General features: G+C 40.2%; 2 protein-coding genes across 2 annotated transcripts in view; one reads left to right on the forward strand and one right to left on the reverse strand.

The window, feature by feature from the left end:
- The window catches only part of slc18a2 (solute carrier family 18 member 2), a 52,715-nt gene extending 44,965 nt beyond the window's left edge, over positions 1-7,750 (forward strand). The window contains exons 15-16 of the mRNA XM_057849247.1: positions 2,049-2,182; positions 6,642-7,750. Of these exons, the coding sequence (XP_057705230.1) occupies positions 2,049-2,182; positions 6,642-6,749 (242 nt within the window). The 3' untranslated portion in view covers positions 6,750-7,750. The remainder of the gene's footprint in view (positions 1-2,048; positions 2,183-6,641) is intronic.
- Positions 7,751-14,846: 7,096 nt separating this feature from the next.
- The window catches only part of pdzd8 (PDZ domain containing 8), a 74,758-nt gene continuing 67,082 nt past the window's right edge, over positions 14,847-22,522 (reverse strand). Inside the window, exon 5 of the mRNA XM_057848124.1 lies at positions 14,847-22,502. Within this exon, the coding sequence (XP_057704107.1) occupies positions 20,167-22,502 (2,336 nt within the window). The 3' untranslated portion in view covers positions 14,847-20,166. The remainder of the gene's footprint in view (positions 22,503-22,522) is intronic.

Consider the following 22,522-nt stretch of genomic DNA (forward strand, 5'->3'; position numbering starts at 1 on the left):
CATTAAAGGGAAAGACACCTTATATAAATGACCTTCATGTGCAAGACGGTTGCTAAAAGTATTTCCAGTGGGGCAAATAAGTATTTAGTCAACCACCAATTGTGCAAGTTCTCCTACCTGAAAAGATTAGAGAGCCCTGTAATTGTCAACATGAGTAAACCTCAACCATGAGAGACAAAATGTGGAGAAAATTTTAAAGAATTTCTTTCCAAATTAGAGTGGAAAATAAGTATTGGGTCACCTACAAACAAGCCAGATTTCTGGCTGTCAACGAAGTCTTACTTCTAACGAGGTCTAACGAGGCTCCACTTGTTACCTTTATTAATGGCACCTGTTTTAACTCATTATCGGTATAAAAGACACCTGTCCACAATCTCAGTCAGTCACCCTCCAAACTCCACTATAGCCAAGACCAAAGAGCTGTCGAAGGACACCAGAGACAAAATTGTAGACCTGCACCAGGCTGGGAAGACTGATTCTGCAAGAGGTAAAATGCTTGGTGTAAAGAAATCAACTGTGGGAGCAATTATTAGAAAATGGAAGACATACAAGACCATAGATAATCTCCCTCGATCCGGGGCTCCATGCAAGATCTCACCCCATGGCGTCAAAATGATAACAAGAACGGTGAGCAAAAATCCCAGAACCACACGGGGGGACCTAGTGAATGACCTACAGAGAGCTGTGACCACAGTAACACAATGTGCCGCCAGGGACTCAAATCCTGCACTGCCAGACGTGTCCCCCTGCTGAAGCCAGAACATGTCCAGGCCCGTATGATCCAGCAGAGGACTGGGAGAATGTGTTATGGTCAGATGAAACCAAAATAGAACTTTTTGGTAGAAACACAGGTTCTCGTGTTTGGAGGAGAAAGAATACTGAATTGCATCCGAAGAACACCATACCCACTGTGAAGCAAGGGGGTAGAAACATCCTGATTTGGGGCTGTTTTTCTGCAAAGGGACTGTGGAAAGGAAAGAATGAATGGGGCCATGTATCTAGAGATTTTGAGTGAAAATCTCCTTCCATCAGCAAGGGCATTTAAGATGAGACGTGGCTGGGTCCTTCAGCATGACAATGATCCCAAACACACAGCCAGGGAAACAAAGGAGTGGCTTTGTAAGAAGCATTTCAAGGTCCTGGAGTGGCCTGGCCAGTCTCCAGATCTCAACCCCATAGAAAATCTGTGGAGGGAGTTGAAAGTCTGTGTTGCTCAACGACAGCCCCAAAACATCACTGCTCTAGAGGAGATCTGCATGGAGGAATGGGCCAAAATACCAGCAACAGTGTGTGAAAAGCTTGTGAAGAGTTACAGAAAACATATTGCCTCTGTTATTGCCAACAAAGGGTACATAACAAAGTATTGAGATGAACTTTTGGTATTGACCAAATACTTATTTTCCACCATGATTTGCAAATAAATTCTTTAAAAATCAAACAATTTGATTTTCTGTCCCCCCCCCACACACACACACACACACACACATTATGTCTCTCATGGTTGAGGTTTACCCATGTTGACAATTACAGGCCTATCTACCATTTTCAAGTGGGAGAACTTGCACAATTAGTGGTTGACTAAATACTTATTTGCCCCACTGTAAGTACTATGTAAACCGCCCGTTTGTTAGATCTCTGACAACGGAGAAAGTTAATGTTTAAACACAAAAAAATCACGCAGAAATGATAAACACAAAAAAAATGACACTACTAACAAGCACAGCCATATATGCAGACTGATAGACTTGAGCATGGGTGCATGTGAGAATGGGTACTGATGATGTCACGAGAGGTAACCTGCAATATATTTGATTGGCTATAATAGTTTGGTAAAATGCCTGCCCCCATGCCAGGAGCCACTTCCTGGAAATACTGGGATTTATTTATGTTTTGCTCCGCTTCCCCATATGAGAAAAATGAATCCTGTATTGTTGTGATTGCTGTGATTGTATGTAAGATTCTTTCTGCTGAAATGCACCTGATAAAAGTGTTGTTTTTCGCTTTAAACAATGTGAATGTTATCTTATTCGTCTTCTACGTTTTTTCAGGTCCATCAATCGGAGGATCCATAGCTGAAAGTATAGGCTTTCCATGGTTGATGACCATTATTGGAATAGTAGACATTTTATTTGCTCCCCTTTGCCTTTTCCTGAGGAACCCACCTGGACAAGAAGAAAAAATTGTAAGCTTTCAAACATATTGAAATTGCTCTGAAAGTCTAGTTCAATGATACCCACAATGACATATGTAATTAAACTTCTGTACTTCTATATTGGTAACATCCGCGGGAAGGATTTTTCCAATTTTCATTTCGTTTTTCTATTAATAGTAATAATAATCCATTTTAATTATAACGCACTTTACATTTGAAAAACAAATCTCAAAGTGCACATTGCCCAAAAAAATAAATAAATAAAATAAAATAAATAAAAAGCCTAAGAATAAAAGAGTAAAAGCAAAACAGACACAAGCACAGATAAAATCAGATACCAATCAGATAAAAGTAAGACAGTCAAATAAAATTTGCTAGAATAAGTTTTTTTAAAAAGGTCAGTTTTTAGTCCTTTTTTAAATGCATCCACCGTCTGCGGGGCTCTGAGGTGGTCTGGGAGGGCGTTCCACAGACGGGGAGCAGCAGCTGCAAAGGCCCTGTCGCCCATAGTCTTGAGCCAAGTCCTGGGCGGGAGTAGACAGTGCTGTTGGCCTGACCGGGTTCTGGCTGAAGTATGTGATGTGAGGAGTTCAGTGAGGTAGGTGGGGGCTACACCGTGTAGACAGTGATGGGTGTGAAGGAGGATTTTGAATTCAATACGGAGGTGAACAGGGACCCAGTGTAGGGTGTGAAGGATGGGGGTGGTGTGCTCATGTTTACGTACCCTCATCAGGACCCTGGCAGTGCTGTTTTGGACATACTGAAGCCTTTGTAGGCTCTTGCCAGGGATCCCGGTGAGGAGTGCGTTGCAATAGTCCAACCTGGAGATAAAGGCATGGACGAGTCTCTCTGCAGCAGGACGGGAGAGAGATGGCCGGAGTTTGGCAATATTGCGGAGGTGAAAGAAGGGGGTTTTGCAAATGTAATTGATGTGATTGTTAAAGCTAAGATGGGGGTCAAATCTGACTCCCAAATTAGTCACAGAAGGGGAGAGGGAACATTTGTGGCCAAAAATGGGGGCGGAATGGAGCTGGTGAGGAGTACCAATGTGAATAGCTTCTGTTTTGGAACTGTTCAGCTGCAGGAAGTTTTCACTCATCCAAGCCTTTATCTCCTCCAGGCAGGAGTGAAGTTGAGAAACAGAGGAGGAGGGGGTGGAGGACGGAGTGACCTTGAAATATAGTTGTGTGTTGTCAGCATAGCAATGGAATTGTATTCCATGCCTGCTGACGACACGACCGAGGGATAGTATGTAAATGGAGAGTTGGACCGAGCACAGAGCCCTCGGGGACGCCGCAGACAACAGTGTTAGGGTGGGATTTAGCATCCCCCAGGGCTACAAACACGGTCCTTCCCGTGAGGTATGAGTTAAACCACTGAAGGGCGGTGCCAGAGATACCTATATTATGTTGCAGGCGGTGAAGGAGGATGTGATGATCAACAGTAGCAAATGCAGCAGAGAGGTCGAGAAGATAAGGAGGGAAGTAGTCAGGGATAGTGCTCCTGATGTTCACTAACCTTCAGCCTCCCTCCCTGCGCTTAGCGTATAGCCTCTGGATACTGGATTTGGATGGGGTGGAACTCTCTGTGGATGGTGAGCCGTTTGCATGTTTTCACATCTGTGGTCTGAACTTCTTCCTTTGGCCAGCTTATTATCCCAGCTGGGTATTTGATTACTGGTAGAGCATAGCTGTTAATTGCTCAGATCTTATTCTTGCCATTGAGCTGCATTCTCAGAACCTGCCTTACTCGTTTCAGATACTTGACCGTTGCAGCTTTCTTTGCGGCCTCTCCGTGGTTACCATTTGCCTGTGGTATTACAAGCTACTTGTAGCTCTCTTCAACATCTACTCTCCTGCCCTATGGTAGTGCAACCCCCTCTGTCTGGACTACCTTTCCTCTCTTTGTCACCATTCGGCTTCATTTCTCCGAATGACTATCCGATGTCCCCGCTGTAGCTCCTGGTGGTGTGGATCATTGAGGAAATGTCTCGCTCTCTTTTAGCGTACAGCTTGATGTCATCCATGTAGAGGAGGTGACTGACTGCGGCCCCATTCTTAAGTTGGTATCCATAGCCAGTCTTGTTGATCAATTGGTTGAGGGATTAGATAGGGCATCTTCTTTGTATATGCCACATTTGGTGGAGACTTGTGCAATTGGCTCAAAGTTGGCCTCAAGGGTGGTCTGCCACAGCCTCATTGAGTTTGCAATGAAGGCTCTTAGTGTGGTGTTGACCTTGTACAGCATCAGGCATTCCAGGATCCATGTGTGCGGCATTGAGTCATAGACTGACTGGTAATCAATCCAAGCAGTGCACAGATTTGTCTGTCTGGTTTTGCAGTCTCGGGCGACAGTTCTGTCAACCAGCAGTTGGTGTTTTGGTCCTCTGGTGTTTCTTCCAATGCCTCTGTTATGTATTGATCCATGTACCCACTTATCTTAGCAGCTACTATGATGCTCAACAGCGTATATACTGCATACATTACCGTCATTTCCTGACTACAACGCGCACTTTTTTTCCCCAAAATCAACTTGTAAAATCATGGTGCGCATTATAAACGGGTACATGGATGGAGACAGAAATATATATATATATTACATATATACGATTTTTTTTTATTGACATGGCCACGTTGTGTTGAAGAAACGTATGCGGCGACCCGTTGCCGACCATTACGGTACGTGACGTCACCATTTTGTTTCGGTAATACTTCACTCTAATCGGCCGAATGATTTCGTCTGTTTTAAATTCTGCTTTTTTTCACTCCTCATAAAGCAAAGAATATAGTTTCTTGAACTCATTTGAGTCAACGTTTATTGCAGCTCCGCAACTCGGACAATAACAAACGTAAGCACACAGACTTCCTGTGTCCGTCAACTATATCTGTCCCTCGGGAAACTCAAACCCAAATAACAATAGTTCCTAATGTTACTGTCGCGTTGACAGTGATGAGCTCTCACGGATTTCCGACTTACGTTCTCACTTTCGTTTTACCGTATCAATCCATGGAAGAAACATTTATTCATCATGATGAAACGAGCAAGTTATACAACAGTCTTTAAAAGAAAAGTCTCATCTGTTTTGTTTTCTCCAAGATTCTGGTAAGTTGGAGAAGTTGTCAAATCATATTATTAACGTAAATATCGTCAGTTTATGGTAATGTTTTGAACTACCAATGTGCTATGCTTGTGCTGTGTTTCACCAGTCAGTAAAATGACATTTCTGTATCTGTACACGAGCTCTATTTTCTTGGATTCTTCTATTTATTGGTGCTAAAATTAGGTTGCGCGTTATAAACAGGTACAATAATTTCCCCTAGATTTTACAAGCAAATTTGGGGTGCGCATTATACACGGGTGCGCCTTATATTCGGGAAATTACGGTATATCTATTTACACATACATAGGCACACACACACACACACACACTGCATGGCTCTCGTCGGATCACATTTTAAAATATTTTGAGTATTTTGACTCTCTCGGTCAAAAAGGTTTGTGACCCTGTTGGGTCTAAAACACCTTCTTCAATTTAGTTGTTGACCCAGAGTGAGGTGACAAAGGCAGGACACAAGGAGGCAGGAGTCAGAGAGTAGACTTTTACCAACTGCAGTTTGGGGAGAGGTCTGAGATCGGGCAACGTGACTAAGAGCGTCTCATTGAAGTCTCTCTCAGAGCTCCCCGCACTGCAGACTTTTATTGAGGGCTTGTTGCTGGGCAGAATATAGTTACAACACTGTCTAACGTGGCATTTTTGATCGGGCAAGTTCCTTATTCTAGTCATTTATTAATTTAACAGTCACACTCATTGATTAAATTAACAGTCACACTCTTGAGCGAGCAAGATAACTTTGTTTTAAACACACATTTGCACTCGAAGTAGCTTGGTGGAAAAGTACTGAGACATTGTGTGATGAATCAACATATGTGTGTGTATCTATTTATCAGCAGAATGTGAGCAATTGCCGGTAATAAAAATGTAAGCACATGATTATGGGCTAAAACTATATTCTTCATAATAGCTTTGGAGAGCGCCTATAATAGCTGTGGGAGAGCAAACTTGTATAACCCGCAGAGTATAATGGTCATACAATCAAGCATATCTTATAGACCCTGAACTACTGTATTTGAAGAGCGGGTTTTTGAGCGATGCACACATTCTTTGGAGGGGAGTGGGCTATGAGTTTGTTGTTAATTGCGGGGTACTTGAAATCAGAAATAAAAATCACTTCAAAATATTTCAAAAATTACTACTACACCACCTCCAAATAGATTGTATCACCTCAGGAGTACTGATAGATATTTTCACTGAATTCAACATTTGTACTGTTATAAATTCATATTGTGATTTTTATATTTCTGCAAACATGATATGTGTGTACAGCATTGTGTTTGTGTTTGTCAAGCTGCAGTTGAATTTGTGTGAACTGAAAAAGGCAATCTTAGATATATTATCATAGTTGAATCACATTTGTTATCTGTCTTTCAGGCTATTTTGATGGACACCAACTGCTCGATGAAGACGAGATCCTACTCCACGCAGGGAAATTACTACCAAGGTGAAAACATGGATCCAGATTATGATGATTATGACTAAGAGGAAATCCACCATGCAGGGTAACTTGAGCAAGGATTCAGAGTATCTATTTTGTTGTATAAAAAACAAGAACCATGAAAAAAACACCAACAAAACAAAGCAGCCAAGATGTTTCCATGTGAATATCTTGCAGTCTGTCTTCTATGTTTCTCTTATTAGCGCTTGTACCAAGAAAAACCAAAGTTGATCTTGATCTATGTTTGCAAGTGCACCATGTAAGCGCCAACAGCCTTATTTGTTATAGACAGCTTTTTTAAAAGCACTTGTAGAGAGTAGAACGGTGCTGGAGAAAATGTTCAGTCATTTCAAATTGTCACTGAATTCATGTCCGTTTGGTGTCATAAATCACCTTTTTGTCCCATGTTTCCAATATACCCAACTTGTACGTGATTTTTTTTACCCTCTTGGCCGAAATTGCTAAAAGTTGTGGATGATGGTGTCAGTGACAGTAACTGTATATGACCTATTAATTGAGTGGGAGAACAGTAAAACTATTTATTGGAAGGTCAAACTCAACATGTGCTGAATTTGTTACTGTTTTAAATGAAAATTATGTGAGCAAGTTAGAATTTGCAAATAAAAGGGAAAACAGTATTTGTAGTGTCCTAATGTAGGTCACCCACTTATTTATGCCATAAAAAATACAGGAGGAAAAGATGGTAATTGTGAAAAGAAATGTACATAATTGCATTGTAAAAATTATTTGTTGCTCTATTGCTTTAAAATATCAAAACAAAGATTTAACAGTACAATTGGTATTAACATAATAAAGGATTAGCAGGACAAACTGGTGTTTTTAATGCTACTTTTCATAAATGTTTAGGTATTTTCTCTTATAAGCATATATTTCATCCACACAGGCCCGACCGACCCTAGGCGACTTGTAGCTAGGAGCCCCCCCAAAAATATATAGTTATACTAGTATGTATTTTAAATTTTATATTTTGCCACTGTAGAAGCTATTGTTTCTAAATATAAATGAATAGCATATTATCCTTATAGCACTTGTTGCATTTTGTTCATAAAGTAACACAAGCACATTCGTATCATTTTGTTAAGCAAATAGCCATAGAATTCTCAACACGGTTTGCCTCTTGGGCTTCATGACCACTTGATAGCACCATTGAGGAATGAACCAACATGAAGCTTTGAATTGATTTGTTGCAAAGCTTCATTACTTTAAGAAGCTTTGTTTGTGCTCAATGTAATCTCACTTCCAATGGGAAAGACAGACAACCTCTGCTGCTACCTGCTGTCAACACTGTTGTCGTGCAACATGCTTTATGCCTCCTAGCATGCATTGCAGAACTACAGATGTAAATAACACATCTATAAATGTCACCTAATTTGTGCTAATTATTCATTTAGTTACTGTTCCAGTTTCATTGATTGCTTGTTACACTATTTAGTTCGTTGTTATGTGGTAATTTTAGTTTAGTTTTGAAAACATGAATTTGAATGACGGTTAATTTAATCACCTGCCATTATTTGTCCTTTTTCGTCAAGTGGATGTGCTTATATACTGTAAGCGTGGACTGTTCCTCCCTTTGTCATATGTGCCACAAAATAGCAGGTGGCTAATGCAATTCAGGTTGGAAACAGAAAATATTTGTACTTGATATGTTAGAAAATGTTCTGGGTGTGTAGCATGAGAAATTTTTTTCAGGTTTTTTTTTTTTTTTTTTTTACCCTAAATCAATCGCCCCCGCCACTAGATGGTGCCCAAGGCAACCGCCTAGCTTGCCTATGCCCAGGGCTGGCCATACATCCACATGTATTCCAGCCACACTTTGTCCCACATTTGACAAATATGCAAAAAGATTTAAAAAAGCACATGGACGCACATCCATAGGTTAAACCAAAGCATTAGTAGTCAAGGTCGTTTCAAGTACAGGTGGTATTGATGACTACTTTTTCCCGGGTCATGGCCAAACTGTGGTTCCAGATTAACAAACTCTGACAACAGTTCAGTCATTTTTGGGGGTATAGATTGCAACTGTGGGTACAGATTAGCTGTTAAAAAAATGATAATAATAATTCTACCCTGGCACCCGGGGGGCTCCATAACACATCGTTTTTTCCTATTACATTTATCTTTTGATTGACATACAGGTAAATCAGTCAAGCTTTAGTGGAGGAGCCCTTTTAGCCCGCTGTTACTTCGGTAATACATCAGCATTCCAATTTAGTTCTCAACACCATAGTTTCTGTTTCGCTAGTGCATAGTGCTTGTCTGTGTTTGTGCACCAGGAATGTCTTTGCCTTTATCGCCCTCCTTTTTTCATAATTGGAGCATTTGCATGGAGCTAGTGTATCATGCCTTATTATGTATTAGCCAAATTTTTTTGTGTACATGAGTTGATTATATTTTCGTGCGTTGACAACAATTCAGAATTCTTTGTGGGTACTGCAGGCCACAGGTTGAAATTTCATAAAAAGGTGTTATCTCTATGTCTGCTCTCATCTAGAAAAATGTGTATTACAAGAATGTCAGTTGTTTGACTTCAGTGACCTGGACTATAATATAAAAGTGAGCCATTTAGAAATTAAGCTCCTTTTGAGTTAATCAGCATGTGAGGCAGATTTAGATACCATCGACTGCTTTTCCTAGGACTTTGATTAAAAGTTGATGCTCTCATTTCTAAGGATGGAGGCAAGAATAGGTAGGTCAGCTTTCCACATTTCTATTTGGAAAATCGTGATAATAATGAGTTGTTTAGATGTTCTGTTCTCTGCAGATATTATCCATTTGATGCTATTTTATCTCACCCAGGGTACTAAATCGATCACGACTGAATTGTTCTGGTTGTATTAGAAGACACTTCACCACTGATCCAATCAGGCTTCATCAGATAATAAACTGCTCACAAAAATTAAAGGAATTTGTTCCTTTATTTTTTGTGAGCAGTATACAATAGGACAACCAAGGACAGACTAGCATGGGTTTTGCCCAAAGACAGAGGAAACCAGGAATGGTAATCATCCATCGATCCATCCATCTTCTACCGCTAATTCTGGTTGTGATGTCACAACCAAAATTGATGGGGAAAAAGGTGGATTTTCCCTGAATAATTCCCGGAATAATTATGAAATAGTAAAATAAAAGCAAAATAACAACAACAACAAAACTTCCAGATTTGAGTGCCAAAATTGTTTTCTACATATAAAATTACGTTAGTGCAGTCATTTTCATTTTTTGCCATGCTCACCATTTAAGAGCACCTTTAAATCAATTAATGAAGTTAAACTGCTGGTCTTGATACATAATCCCAGTCCAATACCCAGACAAGAACAAAACTTTTGGGATTTGAGATCAAGACGATACCCTCAAAAGGTCATCCCGAGACTACTTGTAAAACCAGTCTTGAGAGTTACAACACAATTTATATTGATTGTACATACAGTGGGGCAAATAAGTATTTAGTCAGACACTAATTGTGCAAGTTCTCCCACTTGAAAATATCAGAGGCCTGTAATTGTAAACATGGGTAAACCTTAACCATGACAGACAGAATGTGAAAAAAAAAAAAAAGAAAATCACAGTTTGATTTTTAAAGAATTTATTTGCAAATCATGGCAGAAAATAAATATTTGGTCAATACCAAAAGTTCATCTCAATACTTTGTTATGTACCCTTTGTTGGCAATAACGGAAGCCAAACGTTTTCTGTAACTCTTCACAAGCTTTTCACACACTGTTGCTGGTATTTTGGCCAATACCTCCATGCAGATCTCCTCTAGAGCAGTGATGTTTTGGGGCTGTCGTTGGGCAACACGGACTTTCAACTCCCTCCACAGATTTTCTATGGGGTTGAGATCTGGAGACTGGCTAGGCCACTCCAGGACCTTGAAATGCTTCTAACGAAGCCAGTCCTTTGTTGCCCTGGCTGTGTGTTTGGGATCACTGTCATGCTGAAAGACCCAGCCACGTCTCATCTTCAATGCCCTTGCTGATGGAAGGAGATTTTCACTCAAAATCTCTTGATACATGGCCCCATTCATTCTTTCCTTTACACAGATCAGTTGTCCTGGTCCCTTTGCAGAAAAACAGCCGCAAAGCATGATGTTTCCACCCCCATGCTTCACAGTGGGTATGGTGTTCTTCAGATGCAGTTCAGTATTATTTCTCCTCCAAACACGAGAACCTGTGTTTCTACCAAAAAGTTCTATTTTGGTTTCATCTGGCCATAACACATTCTCCCAGTCCTCTTCTGGATAATCTAAATGCTCTCTAGCGAACCGCAGACGGGCCTGGACGTGTACTGGCTTCAACAGGGGGACACGTCGGGCAGTGCAGGATTTGAGTCCTTGGCAGCGCATTGTGTTACTGATAGTAGCCTTTGTTACTGTGGTCCCAGCTCTCTGTAGGTCATTCACTATGTCCCCCCGTGTGGTTCTGGGATTTTTTCTCACCGTTCTTGTTATCATTTTGACGCCACGGGGTGAGATCTTGCATGGAGCCCCAGATCGAGGGAGATTATCAGTGGTCTTGTATGTCTTCCATTTTCTAATAATTGCTCCCACAGTGGATTTCTTTACACCAAACGTATTACCTATTGCAGATTCAGTCTTCCCAGCCTGGTGCAGGTCTACAATTTTGTCTCTGGTGTCCTTCGACAGCTCTTTGGTCTTGGCCATAGTAATGTTTGGAGTGTGACTGACTGAAGTTGTGGACAGGCGTCTTTTATACCAATAATGAGTTAAAACAGGTGCCATTAATACAGGTATAATACATTAATACGATGTTGACAATTACAGGCCTCTCTAATATGTTCAAGTGGGAGAACTTGCCCAATTAGTGGTTGACTAAATACTTATTTGCCCCACTGTAGTAGACTGTTCATCCTTTTCAATTTGTTGTCAAAAATATTAACAGTCTTTGCAAAGGATGAAAGGCAGCGAAATGAGTTAGCTTGACAAGAAAATGTGGGAGCAGACCTAGTAATTGCTATCCATCTTGACACTGGCCCTTAATTACTTCACTGATGCCTACACGATGCACTCTATTATGCTTTATAAATTATAAATCCATTCAAATGTGGAAGGGAAAAAGCCATGAGGAAGATCTCAAACATAATTCCTATTTTTCATGAGCTGGACTCAACCAGTGTTCCCCAACCACAGATCCGGCCTGCGAGCCACTTGGCAACGAATTTTATTCGAGGGAAATGGCCTGTTGTGTAAGTAGAAGTTTTGATCTTTTGAATTCACCTCACGAAAAATGGAAGCAAAAACAAAAGTATCACGCTAACCTTTTGTTCAGTATATTTTTTATTTGTTTTTGTATTGTTTTGCCTCTTTTTAGACGGATTGAATACAGCGATCCATTGTTTTTCGCGGTTAAATGGGCCCCCACTGCAAAAATTGAAAATCCGCCAGGCAAAGGCGGAGCTTATTTACATAATTTATAAGTTATTTATTTATTTATTTATTTATTCCATTTTGGGGAGGGTGTTCAATGTATCAGATCAGTATCAGATTTAACAGCATTGTAAAGCGATACATATAAGACATGTTTAAAAAAATAAAACAAACTTATGTGTATATTTTAATAAATGTTTTTTAGGCACTGTGAATGTAATAATAATGTTATAAATGAGATCTATATAAAACAAAATGATTTGCACATGTATACAGTACATGCATGTATCTTAATTTTTAAATAAAATGCTGGATAATTTTTTTTTAATTGAAAAGAAATCCACAATGGATCGAGGGCGTGAAGTTTGAAGCGCGATATAGCAAGGGATCACTGTACTTTTATCATTATATAAGTAAAACTCAACATGCTGTCACCATGAACTTCTGACTCTCTAAGACAAAAAAAAATACTCTGAGTGACAGTAGCATTACTTCAAAATAATATTACTCAACTAACCCTAACCTATTACATGACCATATTTGGCCAAAAATACACAAAAATTTTCCATTTCTGACTAAAAAAAAGTCTACAGAACTGAAATACCACCTGTCCAAAGAGCATGGATGCCCTTTAGTGGAGAAAATATAGTTTCTACTAAGGAATTAAAACAATCATATCTCCGAAGAGAGGTTGACATCCACTCTTTTGGGTAATGTTGACGGCAGCGCTCTATGTTAGGTTTTTTTTTTTTCCCCCCAGTTTTTTAAAGACACCATGTGAACAGGCCGGCGTGATCATAGGACGTCCGACTACAAGCATGCGTGTTCATATCGTTACGTCTGAATTGTATAATGGAGTCATGTGATTATTGTTGCCACGCAGAGGTCGGTAGTTCAGCCTTACATTTACATTTACTCATTTACATTTACTTGACCAAACACAAGCTTGGAGTCGCAAGTCTTCCTCCGAGTCCCATGACCAGTCATTTTGCTTTAAAGTGCCATGCTACAGCATTTAACATGGAGCGCTGCCAACAAGATTTCTTAAAGTATGGATTTCAAACTCTCTCCCAGCACAGATAGACCACAGAAACCTGGAGATATGATTGTTTTAATTTCATGGTAGAAAAAATGTTTAACCATGCTTCATGCTCTTTGGACAGGGTATGGCTGATGTTTTATTTCTGTATATTTTTTCAGTCGGAATTCGAAGATTTTGGTTTACAGGGATCCCTCGCCACTTCACGCTTTAAACTTCTTGCCCTCAGTCCATCGCGCTTTTTTTTTTTTTTTTACCAGTTAAAAAAAATAAATACAGATGAGCTGTCTCGATCCGATCACAGTCTCACTCTCCCTCGTCCTCCTTTTCTTGGTCAGACAGTGCACCGGAGTTGCTTATTAAACTTAACGATGACTGACAGATGTTAGGGTTTGATCTTGTCAGAGATGCCTTGGAAGCCAAAACTTCAAAGCGCCGCATGCGTCAATCATCGTTTAACTTGTTAAACAGTTGCTGTAGCAACTCGCTGTGTGTAAGTGAGCAGTTTGAGCAAATTTAAGTGGACTCATTTAATAAGATAAGCATTTTTCTACTTTATTCTGGTTTTAAAATAATTCAGTGGGACAGTAACACGTTTAAAACTTATCAAAAGTATTACATTTGAAGTGCTTAAAAACCAATTATTAACATATATATATGGCGGAAAACACTCTGGTGACCTGAAGTTCCACATTGAGACCCCATATTTGGCTAACTTTCAAAATTGTCCGATATGCATGTGTGAGACATCATTGGAAAGCTTAAAATCTCAATTTTCTGCGGGAAGAAAAATTTTGAACAGGAGGGCTTTTTTTTTTTTTCTTTTTTTTTTTTTTTAATGTTTTTAAACAGCAAAACCCTATCTGGAGGTGAGAGCATGCGAGAGCAGAATTACAGACGCCATGACTTTAACGAGATATTATCGCGTACTTACCTTGTTTCGATCCAAAAACTCCATGTAGCATGTATCACTGAGTGTCAAGACACAGCTGTGAATGGCCACAGCTGGATTTTTGGGGGATTTTATGGGTGAAACATGGTAATATAACAAGGGTCGCGATGCAGAAATCGCAGAAATCAAGGAGTGGTCGAGATTTTCTTTTTCATATATTTACCCTTTTAAACGTGTGGTTTTTTTTTCAATTTTTCTTTGTTTGGATCGATTATTTATCATTTAACATATCGGCGAAAATGCGACAGTAACAAAAAATACAATTAAGCGATAGTTATGAGGTAGATATCCATGACATTTTTACAGATGCCATTTTTTTCATTGTGACATAAAAGTTTAAAATATGTGAATAATTTTTTTACGTCGTTTTTTTTTTTTTTTTTTTTTTTAAACGGAATATGAGACATCAATTAATGATTCTAAGTTAAAAATGACATTTTCAATAATAAATATAATTAATTACCTTCGTTTTACGGCTGTGTTAAAACAAAAGCGGTTGCTTGACGTCTGTAAACAGGGGTTTTTAGGGTAAAACGGACATATTAAAAATAGTTCGGGGGCTTAATGCGCCATGAATCTGCTATGGCAGCATATAGACATATAGTTCTCTCAAACACAACAGTTGTTTTGGCTTAAAATATAGCAGTTTCTTTTTTTCGGGGGGGGGGGGGGGGGGGGCGGCTTTGCGGTTTTTCACTTATCACAGCAGGTTCCGGTTCCCATTAACCGTGAAAAACGAGGGATCACTACTGTATTATGGTAGGACTGCCGACTGCAAACTTGTGTGTATTCATGTGACTGTATTGTTACGTGTGATTGGTATAATGGAGTCATGTGATTATTGTTGCTCTGTCTCATTGGTGAAAATGAACAAGTAAAGCATGGTAAAACTACTCTTAGAAGTACATTTTTCTCAAAACAAAGTAAACATAACAGAATAAATGTAACGCCTTACTACACACCTTTGTGCCTAAGCTATACCCTTTGTCAGTCCACTCACATTCACGTGATATATCTATATCCCATTTCTTATCAATTAAAATACATATGTCCAGTCACTTAAACAAGTGTCCCTTCAAACAAGTTACAAGTACAGACATTTTATACATCCATGTACGCCTGACGCAAAAGTTGGCATTGTCCCTCCATTTGTTTCAAGTAACGTTCACTGAAATAATAGGTTGTTGCTTTGTGGGTTTGAGCTTAATTCTTATGCCGGAGATCAACCACAAGCCACAATCAATCAATTTAACTTGTTTATTTAGGTTAAGTACAATAAAGCTTCATTAGATGAACCTTCAGAAAAACTGCACAAAATCCCAATCATTTGAAGACCAAACACATCTTCACCTGCTGAAAAGCTGTGATGGGCACACAAGCAAGTGAGAAACAGTACTGTGGTCGATCACATTGTAACAGCAGCAGCGGAGGCAAAAGCAAAGTTTGGCAGGATTAGAGGGGAGTTTTACAATGTGAAGATCACCTCTCCAAGTTCTGGGCGCACACTTTAATGGAGAAGTACGCAGGGTAAACATTGAAAAACAAAATGGAAATAATATAGACATTCATTCTTAATCCTCTGTTTCAAATCCAACATAAGAATATTGCACAAAATCTGTACAGTGACAAACTGTGACATGTATCGAGGTCATTCAGCCAACATACACAAACACCTACCAAAGTGTGACAAAGTTCAAGTGAGAAATAAAAAATGTGGTCAATCCTATTCAATTTGGTAGCAATACAGGCAGTGTTTTTTCCCACTTTTACGGAGGTTTATAGGAAAACACTGAAAAGGGGAAAAATACACTACAGTTGTACAGTTATATACTATTTAAATATATACTATGGGAATGAAATACCATATTTTTCAGACTATAAGTCACAGTTTTTTTTCATAGTTTGGCCAGGGGTGCGACATACTCTGGAACGACTTATATGTGAAATTATTAACACATTATTATATCATTTCACATGTTATTTTGGTAATTTTGAGTGACAACTTGTTAGCATGTTCTTGATGCTATAGTTATCTGAATAACTCTTAATAGCTATGTTACGATAACATACCGGCCACGTTTGCATTTTGTTGTTCATGCAGCATGCAACATTATCATACTTTACACTCGTTCAGCATTTTATTCTCTATTGTATTTTTATTTTAAATTGCCTTTCAAGATGACATATCTGTTCTATGTGTTGGATTTTATCAAGTAAATTTCCCCAAAAAATGCAATTTATACTCCGGTGCGACTTATATATGTTTTTTTCCTCTTCGTTGGGCATTTTATGGCTGGTGCGACTTATAATCAGGTTTGACTTGTAGTGCGAAAAATACGGTATATCTAAATTACTACAAAGGCTTTTGGCGATGTCAAGTTTTAGTGTGAGATAGACAATTTAGACATAGATTTTCCCAAAAAAATGAGACGTTTACATTTACGCTTTTCATTCTTGCGATATCATGAGACTATGCTCAACCCCCTGCCCCCATTTATATTATGTCCCTAGAACCTAAAAACCCAAAACTAGGTTTTGGTAGACCGGGACCTCAGAATTTTACAGGTTCTAATACGAAGGGACATTTGCTCATTGTGTTAAAAGTGCTCCATCCCACTTAATTTATCTTGAACGCCGCCTGATAAGAATTTGCAGTTATATTTGAAGTTATGGCAGAATTTTGAATAAAATCATTTTAACATCACATAATTTTTCATTCATTCATCCTCCAAACCGTATATCCTCATAAACATCACGGGGGTGCTGGAGCCTATCCAAGCTATATATGGGCAGTTGGCGGGGTGAATATGTCACATAATTTTTCTAGGCGTAGAATTATTTTGGGACAATAACTAAAATCCAAAAGACTAATTGATTATCGCAATCATACTTCAGTCTTGATATGTATTGCTGATATGTGAATGTGATCATCTCATGTTGATTGTCTGTGCACCATTAATCACGCTGTGTTGTGGAATTAATGGGGTATTTTTTTGCTTTCTTGGTTTTTAATTATTGGATTATTTTTTTGGGAGAAATAATCCAACATAAATGATTACTACTGAAGATGGTAAAGGCTGGAAAGAATATATCTGTTTATTTAGGTGTCCTGTAGGCCAGATCAATGGTCTTTATGAGTTAAACTAAACTTGACAGAGATTGAGCACAGCAGTTATTTAAATTAGGGAGCACTTGATCAAATAATACATCCTATCAAATAAAATGACTTAATTTTGCAGCATTTGGAATATTTATACCGGTTTCATTACCAACATTTCTGGTGCCGATTAGTGTAGCTTTTCTATTAAAGGGAGTCCTCGAGTTACGAATGAGTTCTGTTCCTATACTAGTGATGAAAACGGAATTTCCGCGCAAGTCGGATTTCACCATTCAAGTCAAAAATTTACGTCAAAATATTTTGTCTAAAAAAATTGAAAACATTGAAATAGAAACAAAAGAGATGCTCTACTTACCCTTACTGCTGAGAGGTGAATGAAGAGTTGGGGTTTTCAGTGGTTTATTTGCAACCAAAAGCACAGAACACGACTATTGTGAACAGCTTTCTCCCTCACTCTCTCACTCCAGACAGACACGGGGTGCGTTTAGGGACACAGAAAACTCAACACATCAACATTGCATCCTGACGCATACATGCAACCAGATTCCTTAAATTACTGTCCTTATTTTTACGTTCCGTGAACCGAATGTTTCGCGGACTTCGACTGTTGCCAATGTGAGGCAGTGGCGGAACAAATGTGGATAGGGCCCTGGTTTGATAAGTAGAAACGGGCCTCTCTGAGGTGACCCTCCGTCGTGTGGGGGTCTTAGTAGATGTTTTTTTTTGCAGACCTGTCTACACTTTCGCGGGCCCTTCAAGGTGATCGTCGATGTGTGGGGCGGAGGCAATGCTAGTGGAACATTTTTAGCAGGGCCCTCCAGACAACCAGTCGAGCGGGGGGATTTGAGATATTTTACCATTCTGTTTGACCTTCCCCTCGCCCAACCACGCCGAGCAAACTAGGCCCCTGAGGGCCCCGGCTGTGGCTGGAGAGCGGGGGTTATATTTTAACATTTACACACTATATTACAGCTCTGCACATATTCCTTTTTGTCTGACCCTCCCTTCGGCCAACCACCCCCCTTTACGCCGGCAAACTAGACCCCCTAAATCTTGGGCCAGGGTGCCGCCACCAATCCCCAAAGCTCCGCCCCTGACGTAAGGTATGTTTTAACACAAAACTGCTTTTAGAATGTCTAAAATGCAACGTAAGTCTTTACCAATGCTAGTCGCTCTCCCCTTTCACCATATTTTTTTTTTTTCTTTTAGAAGACCCAGCTTTCTTCTTTGGGGCAATAATGTGTGAAAAAAGGAGAGCAAAAAAGGCAATTTTACAACCTGTGCACAAAAACAGCACTATGCACTAGCTAAACAGAAACTACAGCGCTGGGGATTGAATGACAGACGAGGCTCAAGCGTCGTAAAGTCGAAACGACGTAGGTCGAGGACATCGTAACCCGAGGACTTCCTGTATTGTGCAATGCCTTGCATTGTGTTCATTTTTAGCGACAATTTTTCAATTTTATTATCATTCCAATGATAACCAACAGATACCAGATACATTTCTGGCAATCTAATAGTGGGATCAAAATGTATTTGTAGATAACATAATTGAAGTGGCAATAACAACAGAAATAATTGTCATTAAATTAGAAATAAATACCTCCAGTTGCTCTTCAGGAGTATTCAAGATATAGGACAAAAGCAGATAGGGATTACGTGGCTTGTTAGGACTGAAAGACAATGTCAAAGACTTCAAACGATGGATTAGGTAGAGAAAAAAAGAAAAAAAATAGGACACACATATGGGCATTCCCATCACACGTGAAGGCAGATGGCATGTATGATATCACACAGAAAATTGTTTACTAAAACACTAGGAAACAGTTTAGGGGGGAAAATTCAGGTTTTCGGTGTGAAAGCTGATTGGAACTCATTTTTGGGTGCAAAATCCAAAATTGATCTCAGTTTTTCTTAACGTCGTCGAGTTTCTTTTTCTACATAGTTTACCTACTTACTATGTGGTTTAGATGCACAAAAGTGTTAAATAAGCATTGCAGTTGTACCCGTTTCATATTTAATGTACGTTTATATTTGAAATAGTGTATAAAATAAGCAGATACGTTAAGAACAGTGTTTTATGATTTTCTTTTTAAGAAAGCGGGAATCTCATACTTTAAAAATTTGGTGTGATACAGAAAAACTGACTCTGGTTTTGGATTTCACACGCATTACAAAAAGCTGTCAGACCTATAAAACAACAGCAATTGTGTTCTCCAGTGTTATCGTCTTCTCACACTTTAATTGCAAAGTAGATGAAAAGAAAAAAATTAATCAAAACAAAACAATGATAAATCAGTTTCTCATGTAACGTTGATGAAATAAACACCCAAAGAATTTATTTAAAACCATCAACAAGGGGACAATGTCACTTTTAAATCAATCAAAAACAACACGTTTTACGGCTGAGGTCATACAACTAAAATCAAAACAATATCCAATACAATCATTTTGCAGCTGCTGAAATCAACAAAAAAAATCATCTCTACAAAGGTCTGCATTTAAAAGTGCTTCAAAACAGAAAAAAAAGGTCAGAGGCCTCGACTGCAGTGCTCAGCTCAAGAAAATTTGACCTTAACAGTAAACCACTGTTGAACAACTTATTTTCCTTGCACAAAAAAAAATTGCATCGAATGAAAACATCATTGAGCGGGGCTAACGTTTACAAAGACATTTTGAATCCTCAGAAAAATAACCTGATTCAACAATGTACCAGCAACACTAGTGTTCCATTTCCCTTTAAAACCTAAAGCATGGACACAGTGCAGAATGAATTCATTAACAGGTGCATAAAATTTCTTTATGTATTTTGTGAGAGGTGGGGGGAAAAAATGGACGGTATCCCCCTTTCAAAAAATCTCCAGGTCTAACCCCTTCCAACCCTTCCCCACAAAAAAAAGGGGACACAAGTTCAAAATGTTCCTTCACTTTCTCCTTTCAAGTCTTATTTAGTGGAGCGCCTCCACACAGATCTGCTCCTCTGTAATGTCATCCAACAGTTGCAGTTCCACCGGGCTGCAAATGTCACTGTCATAGACCTCTGCTCCCATTAGGGCCTCTTCCTCTAAGCTATCTCCTTTTCCCTTAAAGCACTGTTGCTCCGAAGGGGATGTGCTCTCTACTGACTCCAAGTCCTCAATTCCTGCACGATAGTGAATCATGAGCAGAGTGAGTGCCTGGAGTCTTTCCCCAGACTTGGATAGCGCCGAAGCGATGAGGACTTTACGCCTGGGATCACTGGTCTCCCTCTCCTCTATTAATAGAGCGTTGTTGTGCTCCAACTCTTGATCGATTTCTTGCTGCAGCTTGTCCAACATCAGCTCCAGTTTTTGGGAACGCTCGTCTGTGGGCAAACCTCGGTAAAGGTCACGGCCTATCTCTTTCACGGCAATGAACACACTATCGTCCAAACCACCCTCCTTGCGGACAAGTTTGCTGCTTCCCCCACTGCCGGAAGGTTGTTTCGAGGGGCTAGCGCCACTCGTGTAGGTCTCTGTGTCGCTGCTTTCGTTGTCCGAGGTGTTTGGAGTATGTTTAGGGGAAGGATCCACAGCTCCGGGCACAGCATCTACCACCTGTTCAACCAGACGCGTCTTAGGGGCCTGGCGTAGGTTGAGAAGGCGGGAGCTAGTGTTGATAATATGGCGAGTTAAGCCAGTGGTGGCGCGATTGATGGTGGATTTGGCCTCAGGGTCAGCTCCTCGGCGTTCTGTTGCCGCCACACAGAGAGGATTTTCTGCAAGGCATTTTTCCTGGCATTTCTTGTGGCAAACATAGGCGCAGATCATACACTGTGAGGCCGCCTTGGTCCAAACCTTCTTTTTGCAATATTCGCACCAGGTAGGGTTTTGGAACTGAGTGTCCTGGAAGTTGTGGCGAACCTCAACAAGCTGCATGGAACCATAGGCCAAGTCATCTCGAGGGGCTGCGGAGATGTTTTCCCTCTCCCGCTCCCTTATATCTTCATCATGGAGACTTCCCTCACGCTCTCTCTCTGTCTGTCCGGGGTAGTCTAATTCATCCCCTGTTAGGTAACAAAAATTCAAAGTAACATCTCCGTAACACAACTTCTCATTGAAGCCTTTGTGAGTGCTGAGGCTGCGTAGTGCAGTGCGACTGACGTTAGCTCTAGGTTCTGGAGGTCCAAGTCTAAATGTGCTCTGATACTCTGCTGAAGATGTTGCCAAACATTCAAGGGCTACATGCTCCAGCTGGAGACTGACATGACCCAGACACAACAAACTGCCCAGCTTAAAGGGATCTTTACACCAAAGAGCCACATTAAGGTACTTATGGTTGCTTTCCACTTCAAATACAACAGAGGCCTTAGGCCAGCGCGTTGTCTGGTTACGAAACATAGATTCCGGAGACTCCCAGAAAGAGTGTTCTTCTAGACTATCCCGTGTGCTGCAAGAACTCTCTGAAACTTTGTCTTTTGCTTGGTCACCCTTGTTACCAGGAAATGATGAGATTGAAACATCATCACTGGACTCTGATGGCCTGGTAGACTTTCCCTCAGTGGGTTTGACACCGCTCTTGTCAGTGCCAGCCATATCATCATTTGTTCCAGTCAGGGGAGCTTTTTCAGGAGATTTTTCAGAAGCGCTGATTGTAGTCGTCACAGTACAAGTGGTGGGAGTTGTGTTTGCGGCAGAATCAACAGTTTCAGTGAAAATAGTTTCTGAGCTTGCAGATGACAATCGTATTTGAGGTCTTGGTGGCACTGGGGGACAAGATGGTGGTGGTGGAGGTGGTATAGCGGGACGTTGCAAACTATCTCCTGAATCATTGTTTGCCTTTTGTCGTGAGGACTTTGGCGATTCTTTAGGTTGGGGCTTTAACGGTGACTGAAGCCCCACTAGGTTTAGCTTACGGTTGAGGATGGGGGATATACTCCCGATAGGTTTAGAAGCCAAGTTGGCCACAGTTTTTTTGGGGCTTTGGCTTACTGTGAGTAAGAAATCATCTTTAGTATCACTGGAGCTGATGGGGCCAACATTCTGGCTGGGTTTGGAGTCCACAATTAACTCTTCAAATTCAGAGTCCATGTCTTTACTGTCAGCTATGTCAGACAGAGTGGTGATGGGGGCCGGGTCTTCTTCGTATCCGCCTGGTTGGGATATGAAACCCGGCTCTTCCATTTGCCCAAATCCCTCCTGAAGAGTTCCCAAGCTTCCGAGGGACGGAGTCTGGTGGCGGACCGGCCTCTCATACAGTACCACTACCCTGTCTCCAGCCTGCTTCAGAAGTTTGGGCACTTGAACTGACGATGTCACTTTGACACCTGTCCAAAGAAACAAAAAT

Source organism: Corythoichthys intestinalis, chromosome 10 (assembly GCF_030265065.1).
Source record: "Corythoichthys intestinalis isolate RoL2023-P3 chromosome 10, ASM3026506v1, whole genome shotgun sequence".
In the NCBI taxonomy this organism is placed as follows: domain Eukaryota; kingdom Metazoa; phylum Chordata; class Actinopteri; order Syngnathiformes; family Syngnathidae; genus Corythoichthys; species Corythoichthys intestinalis.